The sequence below is a fragment of the Pagrus major genome, chromosome 16 (assembly GCF_040436345.1).
Source record: "Pagrus major chromosome 16, Pma_NU_1.0".
Classification (NCBI taxonomy): domain Eukaryota; kingdom Metazoa; phylum Chordata; class Actinopteri; order Spariformes; family Sparidae; genus Pagrus; species Pagrus major.
Window position 1 is genome coordinate 6,975,021 of NC_133230.1, and position 22,183 is coordinate 6,997,203.

The window sequence follows — 22,183 nt, forward strand, 5'->3', positions numbered from 1 at the left end:
CTGCATTAATAAGGTTTACTCTTAAAAATGAGACAACTAATGAACCGTAATTAGGGCTTAAGTGGCACAGACAGCTGTTTTTGCCCATCAACCACTGAATCCTCATCGTTCCAGCACACACACACACACACACACTGAGCCACATCTACAAACACAGGCTGACCCCCTGCAGTGCTTGTGACAGCTATTGACTCTACTCAAAAGATGTTTTCCATTGTAGCCCAAGTACACAGGCTAAATGTCACGGCAGCAGGATACTCGGCTATTACCGAGCATTATGTGTCCCTGAATGGGGACGAGAACCTAAAATCTGACTTCACAATTGCTCAGCCATTGTCCCTGCTCTCAAAGACTGATGAGTGTCCCTGCAGCTGCTGAGTCCAACTGGCCACAGCAGCTTCTCCTTCCTCTGTGGAGAGTCAGCCTGGCACCGGGCGTGGCTTTCTGCGCCATCCCTCGCCGCTCATTGGTCAGTCGGAGTGTCGGTCAGTGCTCACGCTCCCTCCTTTGCTTTTAAATGAAGTTGCAATGGATACAGGCGCGACTCAACCTGTGAAAGCCGCGATGAACAGCTGATCCTCCCGCAGTGGATAAAACCCAGTCGCCATGGTCATGATTTCTCATCCTACGCGTGGCACTATGTGAATAGTTATTGGAGAAGTAGACAAAGGAAAACGACTTATTTTTTGGAGTTTTGATTATTTTTTGGACCTGTTGATCATCAGTGTGACACCCGGACACACACACAAGTCTACCTGCCGCTCCCCGCGCTGAGCCCACCGACCACCAATTATGTTATTGTCAAGTTTTCTTCCTTTCTTTTCTCACTTTTTGGCGCCGCTGTTTCTCTGTTACTTGCCGCAAGTGTCCGCACAGAAGCCGGGCTCATCACGGGTGAGTGCTTTACCTGTGTGCCTGCTGGTTCACACCCTGTTGTTAGATACAAGATGATACTTGGGATTTATCGCGAGAAATAACATTGCAAAAAAAAAAAAAAGTGTGCCAAATTACGCTGCGTAAAAATAGCGCGTAATTAGAAATATTTCAGCTTCCACCTATGATAGTGTGAGAGAAGCTTATAGAACAGTAACACATGCATGACACACATATATATATATTATTGGTAATGAAGTGTTTTATGCGATTCATGAGACTATTCCTAGCTGTGTTTTTGTCCAGGCTATGCGTAAAACCAGAGGTCAAATCTTTTTTTTTTTTTTCAAATTCAAGGACTTTCCAAACTGAAACTAAAGGGCTCAAGAGTAACATGTTGTGGGGGTGAGACATAAATAAATTCGGCCTATATACAAATGAAATATCTCATTTTATTACTGATATATAGTCAAGTAAAGTATGCTGCTGCAATAAGGAATGCAAGACGAGTAATATTTACTTTTCAGCTTGTACATTTTAAAGTACTTTAAGAGATGCAAGGACTTTTCAAGGCCTATTTTGCATTAATTTTGAAAGAAATGTCTATTCTCAAGCACAATCAGTGATCAGCCTTCTAGAAAATGACATTTTGGCTCATGGCTGTGATTTTGAGACTTGTTCCTAAAACTTTTTAGTCATTAGAGAAAGAAACTCTCCATCCAGGTGTGTTAGCAAAGCTCAAACCCACCCAAAATCACAATTTATGTACTTGTGGCTGTTTTCAAGGACACTGAATGTATAAGAAGGTTATTCTGTTCGCTGTGATCACTGATCAGACTTGATCCTGTATTTCCTTCACCACTGCATCCCTGCTCTTATCCCTCTACTTTTCTAGGACAGATCCGTCTTACTGTAATGTCTGTCCATCTCTTTTTTAACCTCCGTGTCTCTCACACACCAGGCTGAGATGGCACTAAGTGACGGGGAACAGCATTGTTTCACAGATGCAGTGTAATATTTGTGGTCAGAGAGGAGAAGGAGGGGGGGTGAATGTGTAATACTCACATATTGGAACAATTTCACAACATCTTTGAATGCCCCCCCCCCCCCTCCCTACACAAGACACTGTGGTCAGGATCGCTGTGTGGAAAGAGTCACAATGTTTTATACTTTGCGTAATCACTTCTTTGTTACTTTATAATTGTTTTCCTACTGGAAAGAAAATGAAAAATTCAAGCTGAGTGTGGGTTTTTACTGTCATACAACTGAGCGTGGTGTTTGTTATATTTAGATCTGTGGTAAACCATATAGGATAATACAACAAGTGCTAGAAAATCAGACCAAAGTTGGACTTTTCTGTGACGACCTGAGCCGTCTTGCTGTGGTGAAATTTTCTCCCTGTTCCAGCTTTGGTTAAATGATTTCATGCTCCTCTGCAGGCCGAGAAACTCTATCACCCTCGGCCTTAGGAAACCCTTTCAAAACCACACTGGATAAACTCCAAAATGCAGGGTGATGTCAATTTGAAAACAAGGCTGCTTCTTAGTCCTCGAAAAAGTTGACAGCAAAGGAGTAAAATGCTGAAAACTTGTTCAAGGTTTCGTGAGAAGTGGGAGCATCTCTATCAACTTAAAGCAACATTATTTTGTGCGATTTGGCGCCCGCCACCGTGTCTGAGTGCAGCACGACTGCCATAAATACAAACCCCAGGTTTCTGTAACAATTTGTAAGATGCAATGTAACGTAACGTGCTAACTACAACCAAAACTCTGCACTTCGTAACAATTTTACGTCTTGAAAGTTATGTCATGCATGCTCGGGCAGTTTGCACTAGCACTGCACACAACTCAGAACAGTAACGCTAAGCTAACGTAAAACCTGAACAAGAGACAATAACACCTGGTTATAACATGCTAACAGCTAAATCTCTGTTGAAATGGGCTGACTTATGATCAAAACCTGACGAGTTGACAAATTTGCCATCACAGCCGAACATCAACCAAGTGCGACAACACAAGACCTTTAAATTAGCGAGCTAGCTAATATTACTTACTATTCAACGGCAACAAGTCGAGCTCGCCATCCAACCCAATAGAATAAATGTTAAGTACGTTTCTGCAAAACAACTGGACGTTTCTTTATGTTGCAACTTTACGTCTGTTTAGGCTGAATTTTCTCTCTTCTCACAATGCTGTGCTTATGGCTTGGTTGGGGTTAGGAAACCATCATGGTTCGGCTAAAAATACCTGTTTTGATTGCCACAATCATGGATGGTGATGGTCCAACTTCCTGTGAAAAATAGCCAGTTTTGGTCTCCACAAAAATCGCTGGAAATGTCCGCAGGTCTCCTTAAAAATATCCAGTGGTGTGGCTCAAACTGCGGACGGCCGTTTGGCAGCATCATTGGCCTCCTGATGGGAATGTGACTTGTAATTTGAACCCGATATGCCACGTTTGGTATACCTGTCAACCTTGGACGTTACTGTGGTTTGCAGAAACGTTAAATGCTAACATCACAATTTGGCGACTTGGCTAGCGAAGCTGTGGCCAATGACTAAAAAGCCAGTCTGAGACTCCTGTCAGCCTCTTCTTGTCTTCTTCGCCTCCTCCTTCAGCGTCCTCTTCAGTCTCTTCATTTCTTGTCATGATATCTGTAGATGCTACTCGTATCGTTGCTCTGAGTAGAGTCAGCTAACAGAGCTAACTTGCAGCTAGCGTTAGCAGCAGTTAAAGGTTGCTTTCAGGAAACTCGGACATCGGAGGGAAAACGGGAAAATGTTTTCTCCATAAAATATAATCCAGTTTCACCAAAATCACTTATAGTTGGTGCTGTGTGGGATGTACTGCCGTAAAGTGTTATGCATTGTTACATAGCCCAGAAACAAGCGATAGGGCAGCGGAGTGGCTAAGACAAAGACACCAATTATCCTTTTACAAGTCACTGTAAAATTAAAATGATTTGGACTCCATCCTCCGCCTGGCCTGTATCGGGCAGTTAGGAGGGATAATCACACTCGGCCTTCTGCACACCCCCACTCACACCACAGCAGATACTTTGAACATTGCTCACAGCTGCCGTAATACCAGAATTCACACCCCCACTTTCCATGTGATATCAGGGGTGAAAGCCTGAGCTAACTTCACTGCATAGCACTGCTGCTTTCTCATTTCCCTGAAGGCTTTATGATGCAATAAGAGCACACGTCCAACATTTCTCACAACTGGGGCATACGAGTCGTCTGGACACTGACGAAGCTTTTTGCCTTGTTGTTCCTGCTGTTCGGTTAAGTCTGTTTCGCCCACACCCTCGTCATTCTTGAGAGTGTAAAACTGATGTCGCCTTTATTGTTGAGCTGTTTGTTAGTGGGGGGCCAGCTCCACTCAGATGATGCATTAAGGATGGTGATCACACCGTTTCCCATGATGGTGGAACGCTATCTTTCCATCTTTATGATGCGTCTTTATGTGAAATTATGCTTTTTTTAACAGTCAAAGAGGATTAAAGTTCACATCTAATTGCTGAGCTTAATGACTACAAGATATTTTGCAGGTTTTCTGGTCCTTAGCAACAGGCACGATCTGTCTAACGAGGCAGGTGGTGGCCAGGCACTCACAGATCTGTTTCCAGGGGGGGATGTATTCAGAAATTGGGGCTAACAAATGACGATGCCCTCCACTATATCCTTAATCCCCTTCATCAAATCAACTTGTTAGTGCCAGGGATGGGATGCGATGAGCAGCCGACCTGCATACTTTGATGACAGCATCAGTGTAGACTCATAAACTCATTGGAAAACAAATATAAACAGCCCGGGCCTGAGCGGCGAAGCAGCCAAGACTGCATACCTTGCAGCTTGGGAAAGTAGAGCTTTGGTTCAAAAGCAGGAAAAGCCTTTTTATTGGTGTGAGGTAGATCACAGCCACGGTGCAGGTGTGAGTGGTCTGCACGTGTTGATGCATGAAACGTATGGATGCAGGTGCCTGTGTGTGATTGGTGTACGGTCAGCTAATGACTCTTAATTATGCTTACAGTGCGCAAAGGAATGAAGGTCATGGACTGGACTTTTTAATGAGAGAAAATAATTTGAAAAGTTTGTTTGTGATTCCTTACTAAAAGAAAAGTATTGGAGAGGAGGTAGAGATTGTATCACGTACTCTTTTCCTCAGGGCCTTGACACACCAGGATGATGGTCGGCCGTCAGCCATAGTTCCCGTTGGCGAGCGTTTGTGGCCTATTTGCAACTTTTTATCAGACATATTCTTTATTAGAAGTAGCTTTATTACTGAGAGTGGTGTGAAAGTGAGAGGTAAACACTGCTTTATCATAACAACGGTTTGCATATCTGCAGTCCTGAGTCGTCCGGTTTACCTTCTTGAATGTCAAAGAAAGACTACCGCCACCTGGTGGCAAGAAAAGTCACTTCCTCTCCTGCAGGCGCAGAACCAACACATCCTCATACTTGAACAACTGCATCGGTCGATTGTCAGCATCTCCAAAAACGACGCATCTCACCGTTCACTAATCAACATGACCTTTGCAGCAGAACAGTGACACAAGTACCAGACCTTGGTTAGGTCGAGGCACACAAAATACTTGGTTAGGTTGAGGAAAACATTGAGGTTTGGGTTAACATCACAATTTTTTTTTACGTAGCTACATTACCTAAGTATGTTACATTACATTATGTGCGTGATGCAACTACATTACGTCAGAACTCACTCATGGCAGCCTCCTGAATGAAAGATTTAGGCAAAGAAGGTACAACACCGAAGTAAACAGCAAAACAATGGGCAGAACAACAGACTGGAGAGTTAGTATTTATATCAAACTGTACTGGACTGATTATTTCAAGCATCTCATAAACTGGTGAACTCCGCCGACAGGCTGGACAGCAGCGACATGAAACAATGATGAAGAAATGCAACAAATGGACCGGACTTTTAAGGAATCCGAACCATTCCTGCAATGTGCGGGGAATGTGTTTGTCAGTGACCGGACAGCTGTTCAAATGAGAGCGCTCTAAAACAATTTTGATATAGTAAGGGCTAAAAGTGAGGACATTCAGGGTAACACACAGAGAAGTCAATGTGGAAAGCCGGCAACAAACAAACAAACAAACAAACCATCTTGAATTAATAAGAAAGCATTGTTGAAAATCACTGTATGAGGGAAAATATGTTCAAAGCAAATTTAGAAAGATGTTCTCAGATTTTATCATGACGAGAGCATCTGGACTTCTCTGTAATCAAAGCCTTTCCAAGAGAAGCACAGTATTTTGGCAAAAAGAAAGCAGAGTTACTGAAGTAGCGTGCATGCACATGGAATAATATGTACTTCATAACGTAGATTCTCAATTAAAGAACTATAACAACTTTTATGGAAATCAGGGATGGATTGAAGAAATAGAAAAAATAAATAAACCAACTGGTTGATATAAAACTCTACATTGTGTTTGAGTCGGGACTGTTTGTGTGTGCAATTAAGTGAAATGATGTGTTTTCCTTGGATAGCTGTCACCTTTTACATGGTATTTTGTAGACAATATTGTGAAATGAAGAGAAAGAGAGATACAATTGGAGACGGAGTGAGAAAGCTTTCCCCTGACCGTCAAATCACTGGGATGCATAGAAGACAAGTTGATGACCGTAATCACGCAGATGCAATTCTCAATTTAGTCTTTATGGGGGAAAAAACATTCTTGGCTAAGTGATAAGGTCATAGTTTGGCATCACTGTCTTCTATGAAGAGAAGTCATGAAATACAAACCTTTGTCCTGACTTTGTGTTCAGCAGCCGTTTCTGATTAAGCACGTAGGGGAAAATCCCTTAAAACAGTTATTGGTGACGAAGGTTTGCGGTTTTGGGTTGTTTTGTTGTTTGGTGGTGCGAGTTTGAAGACTCATACGACATACATATGCATGATTTTGTTGTTCTTAGAACAATGAATAGATGATGGAAACAGCTCAGACGGATCCTTCCTGCGGGGATCATTGATGTGCTCCACCACCATCCTGTTGCATTATACATTATTGTATATGCATGTGGTGTAATGGTATAAAAAAATACAGCTTAAAGGTGGTACTAGAAGACATTTCATGCAATTGTGGAGGAATCTTATGACAACCTCCCTGTTAGATTTGATTATTTCTTGTGTGGAAGCTAAAGTCTTTGCCGGTACTGCAGGAAAGATAACTTATCCTCTGGGTATCAATACTGTGTTCGGTAAATGTCAGTGTGTCCATTAGATACTGATATTTCTCATGTAGGGAAACTTAAAGTCCACTTCCAGTCAGTTTTTCTTCCTGTCTAATGGTCAACGTTCTCTCTCAAACGGAGAATGGGGGACGCAACGGAGCAGCTTTCATGGGAATGAATGGGGCTCCACCTCCAAGGCTGTGTCCAGACTTAATATAACATCCTTGGTAAACTCCGGTCAGCTAATAGGGCCACTTAGCTCCACGGCTAACAGAAGCTAGTCACGACAGTTAGGGTTATAGTGAGCCGCCTGTAGTTTTGGAGCGACCTTTTAAATTCTCGCCATTTCTGACAAATTACACTTTTAAGATCAAGTGTAAGACAAATTTCATTACAGTTATTGGTAATGCCCAGAGGATGAATCCTGCTGAGTTCCCTGGTGATCCCTTAAATTCTTCTCTAGCATCGACATGAGGTTGACATTTGTGGTTCAGAGTAAAATGTTTTGACAACTGCTTCATGGAATACCTCTAAATTTAGAGCAGACACCCGTTGTGTTCGTGAAAATGTTTGGCTTGCCTGACAGAGCCGCTATAGTGTGGCTTAACACTCTTAGTCTCACATGTTGACCCCAGCGTCTCACAATCATACAAGGGAGAAATCATATGAAAGACATAAAATCGCATCTATTCTGTGAGAGTTGTTCTGGAAAATGTGAGGAATCTAACTGAATTACAATAAATGAGACACGTTGAAGGAAACAGGGCAAGCTAAGAAATTAAATGACAGCTTTAAAGTCCAAAAACAACCATTGAATTCCATTAAATGTCAAGAAATGTCTTTCACTGAAAACTTCAGGTTCATAAGCCAAAGCCTGACATGACTGTACTAGACACCTAGGCTCCACTTATATTCCACAGGACACTGACAGATGGCTGTAACGGTGACTCCACCAGCGACCAATCAAATTGCTTACATATGTCGATTCCCTCCGATAGCTGCGTAATCAGCAAACGCATTTCATGCTCAATTTCGGGGCTTTCTAATCAGTGTAATGAAATGCAGTCAAGGTCCAGCTCTGTGATTTCAGGCCAGGGAGCTCCACGCACGGATCATCGCTGCCTCTTTTTTCTCCGCAGATCCTCCTGATAGTTGTGGTTTATGGGGAGCTTTTTGCATTTGCGTAATTGTCCGGTCCACTATGGGAACTTGCTTTATGTGTTAGCGGCATGCACCGGCTCTTGTTTGAGAGGAATTCTGCCTTGTTGAAAGAGTTACGGCTCTCTGTAATCCTTCAGATCATCGGGACGGCAGAAACACTTCCTCTTCCCCATCAAACCAGCTCAGCAGATTAGCCTCCGCTGTGCCACATATTTAATCGTTTCCTTTGATATGAGCGAGTGTGTGGTCTCAGCTAGAGTATGCAATCTATTGTAATGTGTGATGGACATGCACACACACACTTGCAGACACACACTTCCACACTTCCTGGGAACAGCAGAGACAGCTGACTGTTCTGTAGCCAGGATGTAGCATTAGTGACAAACAAGGAATGTTGTTAATCAGATTTAGAGTCGTTTCCGATAAAGGAAGAACACCTCCCACTCCCCCTTACTCACACTTTCATTCTGATGCCTTTACACCACTTCAAAAGAAACGTTAGGAAGTCTTCCTTTCCACTAATCTTTTATTTGATCTCCTGACCATCATGTAAAGAGGAAATCTGATTTAAGCATTGTGTGAAATTGTTTTTCAGCGACACTGTCAGATATATTAAATCTACTGGAGTTTATAACCATAACGATACATTACAGCTGATAAAAATCAACAATTTTTATAAACAATGAATCAAGAGTAATGTTGTAATAAAGCCACAGAGAATTACATCCATACCCTGCAGTTCTCCTCAGCTTTATGCAGTGTTTTAGTGTCTCTCAGCTCATTGTTTTGGTCATTCTCACTGCTCTCTTGGCAGGTTAATGCCACCTGCCCAGCAGACACACACAGTTAGCATATAGCTGGTGAACATAATTGAACATTAAGCAGCTAAAGAGCCAGATATTTCCTTGGTTGCGTCTAAAAGCAGAACTAAGAGAGGGTACATTTTGGACTTGCATTTGCAATGAGGCAGAAACACAACTAAATTATGTGTAAATAAGCAACTTTTTGATGCCACATCTGCCCTATCACCCCAAGACTTTTTACGAAATGTCAATGTTGTGTGTACAGCTTGTTTGTGCTGCCCCCAAGTGGCTGAAAATCTATTAATTCAGGTTTTAAAAGAATGGTGCAAACTAAGAAAAGGCCCGACAGTTACTCCTTCCTGCTGTGTGGGCTTTGTGCTACTCAGTTAGCGGCTGCACGACAGGCTGTGAGCATCGTTGTTGTCATCGCTAACCTTATCCAACTTCCTCATGTCCAGCAAGTAAGAAAAAACATCGAACATGGATATTGTTAGTGCTCACTGCTGTCAAGCTTGCATATTAGCAAATGTGGGAAATTTTGGCCACACTTTCTTTTCCATTTGTGTTCGACTAGCTCGCTAATAGCTTTAGCAATGCATCCGTGTAAGACTCCAGTCATGCACAATGAGTGCGAAGCGTGCAGGCAGGTTAGATAGACAGCTTGTTCGATCTCCTGATGGGCTGATTTTAACAATTCAACATCTTTGACTTGATTTATTGATTGCTGTTGGGATGTAAAGACACTTTCTACAAATATAACAAAATTGCCTCTAGAATAACTTATGAACCCTGGGATTACTTAACAGACAGACAAAAACCTTTTTTGTTTGTTGTCTAGTTCATGTCTCTGTAGATTCAGCCCAGTGACAGAGATGAATGAAAACCAAAGGTTATTACTTCTAATGTTAGGGATTGAGCACTACTGTGTTTTCTCTCCAAGTCAGCTTTAAAACTACTTATCTGAAACCTTATCCGTGGAAACATGATAGTAATTAAATAAAGAAGTCAAATTAAAAGAAGTAATGGAGTAGCTGACTAAACTTGAATGTTTTAAGCCCAATCCCACCCTCCTGCTGTGAGCGGCACACACACTTTGCACCTCCTGTGTGAAAGTTGTCCAGCTCTCTTTAGCGAGTTCACATATCAGAGCTGTGTTTTAAGGATTTTAAAGGGTTACTTTGAAAATGTTAAATTACAGGTTTCTTTTTAAAGACAAAACCCAATTAGAAATTTAAAAGGAATAAGGGGGGAGGAGAAGAAGGCTGCATTCCTTTTTATTTTCTCCACTTTTTTTATAACACGGTTAAGTGGAGTGTGTTAATTAAAACAGCATGAGGGATGGCATTCGCTTTATAGATTTCCTGAAAGCTAAATGCTAATTATCGGACAAAAGTGATTACCTCGGCCCGTTAAAAGCATACAACAGTACACAATTAGCCCCGACTTTGGTGGACAACTTTAATTTGCTTGTCCCCTGTGTGGTTGGCTCACTTTTATTCCCCTTTTCCTCCATTTGACTAATCCACTTGTTGGCTAGCGAGGGAACGCCAAAAACACCCAGCGATTAATGACACAAGGAGGCATGATGGCTTACATATATGTATTTATGTATGCGTTGGTGTTGTTGCATTGTTCGTTGTTGTTGTTGTTGTGCCCAAAGGGGATAATGAGCCCATCACACGTTAGCATGGAGCTGGCACACATCACTACAGCTCTCTCTCTCAGACACACACACATACACACACACACACACACTGATCAAGCCCGTCTTGCAATGATTCTCCATCTGTGCATGCAAAGGCCTTTTCCTTAGCAGCAGTGATGTCATTCATGTCAAGGTGCATGTTCCCGTTAGTTAAATAGAACAGACATTTTTTCCACTACACGGGATCTGATTTAACCATCCCCTGTGATATCAAGTCAGGGTAAGAGCTTCAGTCGACTCTTGTTTGAGCAAAGTGGAGGTCGTTATCATTGATGTGGGCCCCTCCAACTTATGAAAAACTACATTTAGTCCAAAATCTTGATGAAAGAACAGGATCTTTATAACACGTTACGTACATTTTAAGCTGTTGTTGAACCATTTGGAGTACAGGCATGGGTTTGGGCTCTTTTAAAAGGTTAGAGTCAGCAGCTCTGTAAGAGCTGGAGGCAGAACAATGCAAATACAAACTGTAATGTGTTTGTTATTACCAGTCGATGGCTGGTCAGACTCTGACCTGTTGATTGACACCTCATTTGAACAGTTCGGAGCTTCTATGCCCGTCCTGTGGCCTGCAACAGCCAACGAGTGATTTCATAGATAGGAGACCCACTCCTTGTTCCATCCCTTCTCTCTTGAGCCACTTACACACCAGCCTCCGGACGATGCGTATCATGTAGCCAATGAGATTTCAAATCTGTGAATATATAATTTAACGACGTAAACTTAGAGTTTTAAAACCCATTTCGATTGTATATTCACGGAGGGGATGGATCAAGGAGTGGATCTCCCGTCTATGAAGCTCCTACTTTTCAAACGAGGTGTCAATCAATACGTCAGAGTTTAACGGGCTGTCAGCTGGTGATAACAAACATTTATATCAACACTCTGAAAGTATTTCTCCATTGCTGCAAACATCATAGTTAACTCCTCGAGACAGGTTTACAGCAACATAACATCCATATCACCCTCTGTGACCGGACTGAAAACACAGAAGAAAAACATCATCTCCAATTATTACAGTAAAGCACAGATTAAACCTGATCTGGAAAAATGTGTCAAATCACACTGAAATGTCTTTTTAAATGTACACACCACAGATTTCCATGTATTATTAAGTAATTGGACGCTTCTGTCAGTTACTTGGAAACGAAAACTCGGGCTCTGGCAGCCTGATTTTAAAACTAACCAAGAGTATAAAATAACTTAAATGGGTGTGGACTGTTTTACTATAATTCTGAGTTTAAACAGTGACAGCCGGTGATTTCCAAATGCAACATCAGCCTCAAGTACAACATGTAGCTTGTAACAACGTTTGCAGCTCATAAACAGCATTGCATTAACAGTCCAAAGACTCAGCTGACTTTTTATACTGCCTTCCACATGATTAAAACAAACACACCACGACTAATTGTTACTGGAACTTATGACAAGCTGTAACTGCTACCACAACTATACTTTCTAACATCTTTAATTGCCAAATCAAAAGACTAAACCAGCAGGTTCATAGTCATAGAATTGCCATATTTGTTTTCATGACATTTTCAGATGCAGGCTAAAGCGTTTTCAATCTTATACCAAGCACCCAGATATTTCCATTTGCATGACAATCGCTGCATAAACTCATGAACCTTGTTCTAGTTGTGTAATGCATCATACTAACTGGGAAACAATGCTGTTGCGCTTTAGAAACATTAATTTCATTTTCTACTGTTCCAGCCGTCGACTGGTTTCCAATAGTTTTTATACAATAAATATCTATTAGTAGACTCTTGATAATAGCCTAAATGTGTTGCTAATACATTTTCTAGGCAGATTGAGGTCTGCACTACATTACATCATAATGACTGATAAAGATGATGACACGATGACTCCTCAGGGTTGATGTTGCTGTGATGAATCACACAATTCGAGCAAGTTTCAAGAATCTGAGTTCACCAGGGAACTCAGCAGGATTCATCCTCCGGGCATTGCCAATAACTGTAGATTTTCAGACCAAACAGATGTTAATCAAAACTAATGGACGGCTGGATGCATGATGCAAAATAGATACAAAAACAGATACTACATCCATTGTGCAGGATTTAGTGTGATCTGGCAGTGTGGTTGCCCATTGCAACCAACTGAATACCCCTCGCCTCACCCTCCCCCTGGTGGCAGCTTAAAACATGAAAAACTCAAGAGGCCCTCTCTAAAGCCAGTGTTTGGTTTGTCCTTTCTGGGCTACTGTAGAAACATGGCCGTACAACAACCAGCACAACCCTAACAGGAAGAGCGTCTCATTCTCATCTGTCACCTTATTTTGCGAAGCAGTAGTAGTCTTATGCCTGTCACTACAGCGCTGGTTTATCTGAGATGTAAATCAGCACATTTTAGCTCAGCTTGTTCACAACTAAATCAAGAGCTGATAAGTGTAATAAAGGTAAAAATGGGATCAGCATTTTATAGCGTGTTACATGTTTGTCCAAAGAAATGAGCTCTACCCTACGCACATGAAGCCAGTTGGAAAGTTTAACTTAATTGCATTTACTGTAGGAGACGTAATCCACAGATTTGTTTATTTATTACCTCTGTTCTGTTTCACATCGCATGCTTTTTCCCCCCGTCAGACCTTTAAGCGAGCATGTATATAAAAAATGATTATTTTCTAATCATATTCTTTCTTCTTGCTCCACTGCCGAGGCTCGGGCTGGAACAGATTCTCTGCCAGTGACGGTAAAAAAACACCATTCTGCTAATGCTGTAATGGTTGCACAATGGGGGTTGCATTTCACTTATTTTATGAGTGGTGGAGAGAGAGAAAGAGCTCAGGGCGGCTCTGTGTGCTTCTGGCTGACATGTTTTTGTGAGATTGTGTGTATTTGTGCGTGTAGGGGGAATTTGGCTTGTTAAATGTGAGATCTCATTGTTTCCCGGTCAAGATATCAGTACCAAAACATCGTGTAACTCCCCTGGTGTTTTACCTTCAGCTCATCTGTGACTTCATCCGTTTGGCGGGCCATCAGGCGGAAGAGGATATAATGTCCTCACAATGTTAGGGGGTTTATATCTAAGCTTTCTCCCCATCCATTAAAGATTAAAAATATATCTCATTCTCTCATTTAGAAATTGAAGAAAGTTCCTCTAAGTGGTTGTTAAAGTGAGATTGTTCCCTTGGGGGTACATTCAGTACTCCATCGTGTTATTTGGCGCTTTCGTCTTTGGAAGTCTTTGATGTAAAACTTTGCATAATGATCTGCAGGATGAGAGTATGAGTGAGTTTCTCCCCACAGGTTTAGGTAATTAATGTTTTTTTGAGCAGCGCGTGTTCTGCAGCAGATCCAGCAATAGCTCCTGTTAGAAGTTAGTCTGTTTAATTTAGATGTATTTGTTTGGTTTTGATTATGGGACGTCGGGCGGGTCTCAACCCCAGCCATTATTGGCCTAACAGGAGGGGCTGTTTTCCCTCAGGAGATAATGCCAGGTCCCGTCATCCTGGCTAATAACGGGAGCAGCTGATTGCTGTCAAACAGACCTGGGTCAGACAGTAACTGAAAATAACTTATCGTTTGTTTTAACCTCTTTAACTCGCCAGATGGGTGGGGTTTACCACATCGGGACAGTTCAGACAGCATTTGGTGAGCTGGAAACCACACAGAAGTGTAAAAGACTTGTCGAATGCCTTGCTGATTGTGTACAAACTACTGTGTCTGGTGCTAAACGACAAACCTCACTTATCTGGTGGTCCCCGCTAGTAAAATGAGTTGTTACTCAGAAACCATGTGATCCAGGCTCAGTGTCATACGCAATTTTACTTTGGCAGTAGTCAAATGTGAACCACGTGCGCATTTATTGTAGCGAGGACCTCATGTAGAGCTGCAATCCCAGAGAAACTGCTGTGGGACTCGATCAGAGCTGAGAGGTGGCTGGGATACAGCACAGAGAGTCTGAGTCAGCAGATTAGATTAGATAGGGTTTAGTATACTGTCTGCTATTTGATATTCTCTCCAGGAGGTTTGACTTGCCTTTCTCCATTAATGTGGATGTCTCACTTGTGTAAATCACAAACAGGTCTTTGGTTGCATACGAGCAACTTAGGATTTAGCAACTTATGTAATCTTATTCATTTTAAATGACATACAGCACATTAACAAGGCTCGTCATAAGGATTTCATCAGGAACTGGAATGGAAACGGGTTACTGGATGTAGACTGTGGGTATAAGCCTTTCAATTCCCACCTGCGTGTTAGCGTTTTCAAAGTTCTCGCTGCTACAAGAAACAACATTAACAACCTCTGAGTAAGTTACCCCAACCCTGACCTGGTCACCAACAGCACAGACCTACATCTGCTAGCCGTTAGCTTTTCTTTTCACCTCCACACGTGCAAATGCTCCACCAAACCAACTAATCACCCCTCGTCTCATCCTCTCCTAAGGTGGCTGCTAAAAACAGGAAAGGCTGTTGCTAGAGCCGATGTTTTGTTTTTTCCGTTTTGGGCTACGTTTCAATGAATGAATATTGTATCCCATTTTCTGTCTCTAAATCTTACACACTGGACCTTTAAGAGTACCATTAAGGTTTTTAATTTTCAACTCAAATAAAACAACTCCCCAGCCATAAATTGAGAAAGTTCTTCTCGTCTGCCGGAGTCTCTGGTTTCACCTTTACGGGAGACGAGTCTGTGGATGGGACAGTATGACTAAGTAATGACTACGTGTGGGAGATCTGGTCGGAGTGTTTATTTCCATTTACCGGACAATGTCGTCTCAGAATCTGTGATTTAATGTTTTATTATGACAGTGGAGGTAGAGGAGCTGCATCCATTAAGGTTGTGAGTCAGGGATGGGGAGGACGGGTCAGTCTGTGGGCAGCGGCCAGACTCTGTGGCTCTTAACCTGAAGGAGTGGCTGGATAGACCTGAATCACTTCTTCACAATAGCTGGGCTTGGATACTGACTTAAGGATTTAACATGTCATCACAAAGACAAACTGCTTTCTGTCCACAGTACTTTGGCTTAGACTAGTCCACTCTTTATAAGCGCCTCTGGTATGGAAGAAACATGTAACAAGCTTCCTTTTTTGTCATAGATCAACAGAAAATTCAAATAGTGGTTCTCTAAACTACCTGTATATAGGAAATAAAGAGTCATATGCTTCTTTTTTGGGGGGAAAACCAACAGATCACGTTGTCTACAGGCATTAGACACTCGAATCTATGTTTTAAAGACCTTTTCAAGATCATTTTTGGTAAAAAGGCCACACAATTTTGAGTAGATACTAGGGGAACAAATGAGGGACTAACTTTTAATTCAGCATTAGTTAATGAGTAACTCCTAATCAGTTTTACTAATGATTGGAAATGGATCAAGAACAACTCAATAACTGATGAATTGTTAAAAAATAGTATGTAGAAATAATGATTTCTAATTGAGGACTATATATTAGATAATGATTACTTACTAGGAAACAGACTAATGGACCCTGTACTAATTAATGATTAGGTAATGATTAGTTCATGAATATCTGAATTGATCGATCATACTGACCACTTTCTTCATGTCAGTAACGACTCATCATAATTACTCAAACATTAGTGACTGTCTGCACCCCAAGTAGTGATACATAATACTGAGTAGTTACTAAGTAGTCCCTCATTACTTCATCATTATCTTACGATTACTTACCCTTTTTGTGTCCCTTCAATAAAATGGTGCATCATACTGAGGATGATAATCATTAACTAATTATTAGCTACTATATAACATTGCATTAGGAGTTACTCATTAACTAATGGTTAGAGCCCGACTGATATGTCAGTTGGCTGATATTATCGGCTGATATTGGCCTAACAAAGTTTTATCTGTATCGGCGTATATGTTGTTGATGTTGGCCGATATGAAAACTTTGGGTTTAAAGAACCCAGTCGTAAAAACGACTACTGGGTTCAGTGGTAGATTAAAATATTTGCAACAACAGAAATGTGGACTTGCAGAAGAGCTTGACTTGTTTCAACAAAAAGAAAGTGAAAGATGGATAAATGCAATTAAATAAAAAAGTTTCAGTCAATTAAGACCTCACAAATTCAAATCTAATATTTATAAAATTTAATTTAATACATTGTAAGACTTTATAAGGACTACTGAATTATTCCAGTTCTTCACTGAAGCCAAGAGGAGGACACACAAGTTAAAAATGAAATGATGTGCTGTGTTTTCCTCCCTGTCTGCAATTTCTCATAAAGAGATGCATCATGATTTACTCTGAGCTGTCTGACAAGAGATTTTCTACCATGTTTCAGCGCCAAGGCTGAAATCACATTCAATTATCTGGCTTGCTCTGGACGCATTGTTACAGCGAAGAGAGTTGGATTTGTGTCCCATTACATCCCCTGAAGTCTTATTCCCCTTTTGTTTGAATTTTCTTTCACCTTGTTATACAAGGGTTTTTTGTATCGATTTAATGGAAGTATTAACATTTCACTGGAGGAGTTAAGGCAGCCAAAAGAGTCTCTGTGCTCAGGGTTTGATGTTTTAACAGCTACAGTGTTTTATATGGAGCTTAAACCCGTGACTCTGCAGTTTCAGGACACTTTCTTAAACTTTGGACCACCCTGCCGCCCTGTTAGCTCGCCTCTTGATTTTATCTGGCAGATACTGAAGCTCCAGTATCTTTTGTCTATTTCAGGAATAGTGTAATCTCTCCCCTTGTTCTTTACAGATAATAGATTATCTGCCTGTGCTGACAGCCGTGACAGCCATGATAGTTAACTATGATAATTTCTCTTCTTCCCAAGCAGTCTACCTGTTGTTATTTTTAGCTGTAAGAATCTTATTTCTTTAGGCATACTTAAAATATCCTGCCTCTGGAGTAAAATTATTCTACATTTTTCCCAACAAGGCTCCGTGTGTTTGACTAAAGGGAATAAAACAAGCCAGAAAAAGGCAGTTATTCTCACTAATATGATAAAAACAGGGTCCTGAAAGTTAATTTGCACTGGGCGCATATGATATTAGCTCACCAGTTGGAAAATGTTTCACTTTTTGGAATTTTGGACTCGGCTTTTGAATAAATTGCTGGGATTTAGAAATTAATGTTTAAGACTGTCAGCTCTGACAGATACTCTCTGGTGTCTGTAAAGTGAAAAACCCACAAACGGCCGTCAATAGATTATTTTCTGACTTGTGTCTCATTTTCTTCACCACATTTTGGATTTGTAGCTTGTGCTATAACAAGTTCAAACTGCTGTGTTATTTCCAGCGTGTCAGAGAGAAAGGGATATTAGTCAGAATATGACAAAGAATGTTAAATTCAAGTAGTTGCAGTATGCTCCCTCTGTGGCTCGATGAGTCTCAATGAGTGGCTCAAGGGATACGAGTTGCTTCAACACTTTGGTCCAGACTGAAAGGCAGTATATGGAACATTTCAGCATTAAAACATCACAAAATGACTATATATTACCTTCGTTATATGTTTTTGCTGAGTTAACATTATCCCAGATGCTTGCACAATGTTCAAACCCAGAGAAGTCTGTCTCTCTAATTGTTCCGGGCAAACACGGGAAACACCAGATGATACGTCAAAAAGGAAGTTGGCGAACCTTCCGTTAGCTAACACTACTTGCGGTTACTTGCATTTCATGAGAATGAAAATAAATAACATGGATGAGTGTGACTAAACGTAACGTGAAGAGATCGTATTATAGTACTTGTCTGAGAGCATTTCTGGAGTCATGTCAGATAGATTTTCATCAGCAACAGTGTTTTTTACCAAAGAAGACAACAACTCCCATGATCCCACATTGGAAATTGGATTGAATAGCCATAAAATTAATGACCCCTTCAAGATAAATTATAATAACTTTGCCTGTCCCTTAACTTTTCATGTAACGTACCCGCTAGCGTGGTTGTAGACTCTTACTGTTGTTTGAATTAAACTAACCTGCTCTCAAAACAATCGTTTTCACATGTAAAGTCGAGGGGTTTTCAGTTAGTGTTCACATTAAGCTGAACTCTTTCAGTCAAGAGCTGATTATAAGTGATTAGTCTAAGTGTCCGCTGATGTATGAAAGTTAAATTCTCCAGGAAAAAAGTGTCACTGGTGGATTTATAAAGTATGATTTTATTGGCAGTCGTTAAAGGGCAGAATGAATGGAGAGGCAGAGAGTTTAGACAAGATGACTGTGACTGTTTCTGGAAGCAGTCTGACTTACTATAATAATAATCATAATGCCAAAGCAAAGGTACAGATGAACGCACAGTACTGCTTTAACAAAGGAAGAACGACACCGCCGTGCAGTTAATCTGTTTAGAGCACTCCTGCTGATTCATTTGTATATGAGATCCAGTTGTACACCAGCTCATTCATGACATCAGCGGTTTGGCTTCGTTTCCATCTACACTTTGCTCAGGTCTGTCTGATTGCTCTTTATATGTTCGGAGAAACTCTGTCTCCAAGCAACATTTTTGATGTTGCTCAAAATAAAGCTTTTTTTTTTTAGTCGGGCATCGGGATGAAGAGGGAGAATGAGATAAATTGTGCTTGTGTACTTCACAAATGCATTTCTTCTGAAAAACTGCCTTAGATGGTCTGATAGGATTCGGGGGAATGCAGGATGGAAAGTGTGCCTTTTCGTTGCTGCCTGCGTCTCTTTTTCCACCACCTTTTTGCCTTTCGTACCTGCTCTTAATAAGATCTCCCGTGTCAGATGCAGAAGTCCAACCAGCATTCTGGTAATTTCTTGAGAGGCCTCGAGTGAAAAATGCATCTGGGGAAAGTTTCCTACTTGAGAATTTCATGAAACAGGTGCTTGAGCAGCCACAACCTTTATTAATCAACTCCGAGATAAAACCAATCAAGAGCTCCTCATGTTTTGAAACATTTTCACAAGATTTGGCTCGGACACGCTGCTCGGCGAAGGATTCTGGTGCAGCTCAGTGCACACCTACTCTCTCTTCTCACTAACTCCATCTTTTTGGCAAAGTTCGTGCTCCCCTGAAATCATTTAGACCTTAAATATATTTGAGACAGCTGTAAAGCCAAGAACCATTTCCAACAGTAGAGTCAAATCAACTGACTAATAGATCATGAGTAAAGATCTGGGGAGAGGGGGAGAAAGAATCCCATTGCTCTAAATGTGGTTTGGCTCCTTTGTAACTTAATCAAGGTTCAACCTGTTTCCAGCCAAAGATCATTAGATAAATTAGCCTCTAGGTTCAGTGCAGCGCTGCTCACAGCGTCGTTACAGTAGCCTAAACAAAGAAAGGCAGCAGCCGACCGGTGTTCAAGGAGCAGAAAAATGTTTTCAGCAAAATGGGCAAGCGACCCATGAGTCCAGTTTGTACGTTACTTTGGCATAATCTCAGATTCAGCTGAATGCAGCCTTTGTTCAAACACAGTGAAACTAGAAATAAAGAAAAAGAAAAAGAGCCAAACAGAAAGAACAAACCCATTTTTAAGGAATGAGAACAAATCTGTGAGATCAGTGATCTTAAGATGGATCTGTCATGTTGTATGAAACCTGAAATCAGTTACATTTCTGTGCCAACATGTTGCTGTATTTCTCATTGCAGTGGCTGATCGGAGACAGAGACAGTCACTGTGGTGTCATCTGCTCACGGACGCAGGGGAGGCCGGTGTGCGGCTCGGACGGGCGGAGCTATGAGACCGGCTGTGAGCTGCAGAGGGCGCGCTGCAAGGATAAAACATTGACACTGGCACCACGCGGCCGGTGTCGAGGTGAGAACAGAACTCTGGTTACAGTGTGAGAAAAAAACAAAAAACTCTGAGGGTGCATTCAAGGAAACTCAGATTTGAGGTTAATCTGCTGGTTTTCAATGCAAGAAACTATGATTTTTCACACAACTCTTGTATGATGCTTGCATTGGAAGTATTTTACACTGGAGTCTCTGTGAATGCACCAACAAGGGCTTGATAAAACCTCTGTGCTTAAAAGTGTAACTGCTTGACAATAACATAACTCCGAGATAACAGATATCCTAGTCTACAGAAACGATGGTTCCAAATAGGGGCGAACAATATGGTTTTCTGCAATTATATATCACAGTATCATTGTGATTTAACACATTTTAGGGAGAATCAATTGGCCAGACTAGCTGGAACAGGAATGATTTGTTTTTGTTTATTCCAGTAAATCAATTACCTTTAAAATGTAAGTACATCATCACATTCTTGCTTCCTGCTGAATAGGTTGATAGCCAGTGAATCCTAAAATGACAGACATCACCGTTAGCAAAACAACACGACTGTTGTTGTAACAGATGTACTGGACTTTCGTAGCATGGTTGGGTTTAGGCACTAAAACTACTTGGTTAGGTTTAGGTAAACATTGTGGTTTGGCGTTAAAATAACTGACTTATGAAACTTTGGTTACAAATGTATGTTTGTACAATACCTAACGTAAGTCACGTTACGTAGGTGATGTAACTAAACTACGTCAGTAAGTTAAAATAACTGTCTGTTAACTTTTGGTTTTCAGGCTGCATATGAGCAGTGGTATCCTGCGGAAAAATTGTTGTTGTTTTAAAATGCTATCTTACTCGTGTTTTTTGATACTCAATACAACAAAAGCATTAACAGTATTGTTGAATATACAAACAACATGGCGTGACTTTGTCTTTCAGGTAAGAACTGGGTTAAAATCGATCAGTTGCCGGTGGCTCCAGCAACGACTTCCTCATCTGAGGGGAGAGACCTGGAGCTCAAAGGTAAGGACCAGGAAACCTACGAACACCAACTCGATCCACGGTCCTACAATCAGGCAGTGATTGCTCAGTATTGCCAAAAAACTAGCATTACATTTTATGCCTTATTGTAACCTAATCTTATCTTCCCTTGGAGATCATATACTGTAAACTCAGAAAGAAAAAGCCCAGAGACTCAGATGTTTAAGATGTTGCAGCCCGGACCAAAAGTGAACTCCAGACAGTTTGGGAAATGTGGAACTGAATGAGAAGATGTCTTTCATTTTCCGCCTCTCTGTAGGCGTGTAAGTTTTTACAGACCAGGATCACACACTTCCTCCGTCTCTGGATGCCAGCCACTCAACAACAGCAGAGATTGATAGGTCTAGAGTCAAGGTTGGATCTTGGCATTCCCCCCTCCCCCTTTTTTTTTTTCAGCCCCACTGTCCATTAGGAAAACAGCAGTCCCAACCAAATCCATTTTTGGAGTGAAATGTGTTCCCTCTGTATGGTAATGCGCGGTTTTGTTTCATAATATCTGTGGTGTGCCAAGGGAAGGAAAGCCGGGGCAAAGCTCACACAGTCAGTGCAGATGCGGCGAGCCTGTTTTTGTTGTCATGAAACTGCAGCTTTATTTAAGCAGGCAGTTCATGAACCGATCCTTGTTTACAATGGCGAAGCCTGGCAGAGGCTTATTGAGGTGTGCGTGAGATTCAGATTAAACACAACAGATACGTTCGAGTACGAGATGTATAAATTGCGAACAGGT

The 22,183-nt window shown here is 41.3% G+C and overlaps 1 protein-coding gene across 6 annotated transcripts in view; it reads left to right on the forward strand.

Moving 5' to 3' along the window:
- The first annotated feature begins 543 nt into the window (after positions 1-543).
- LOC141010378 (SPARC-related modular calcium-binding protein 1-like) overlaps positions 544-22,183 on the forward strand; it is a 52,884-nt gene continuing 31,244 nt past the window's right edge. For 5 of the 6 annotated variants that reach the window (XM_073483310.1, XM_073483308.1, XM_073483309.1 and 2 more), the window contains exons 1-3: positions 579-894; positions 20,284-20,449; positions 21,355-21,438. In XM_073483310.1, the coding sequence (XP_073339411.1) occupies positions 793-894; positions 20,284-20,449; positions 21,355-21,438 (352 nt within the window). In that variant the 5' untranslated portion in view covers positions 579-792. Of the gene's footprint in view, positions 895-20,283; positions 20,450-21,354; positions 21,439-22,183 lie in introns of all 6 variants that reach the window. The other variant, XM_073483312.1, reaches the window with a different exon arrangement.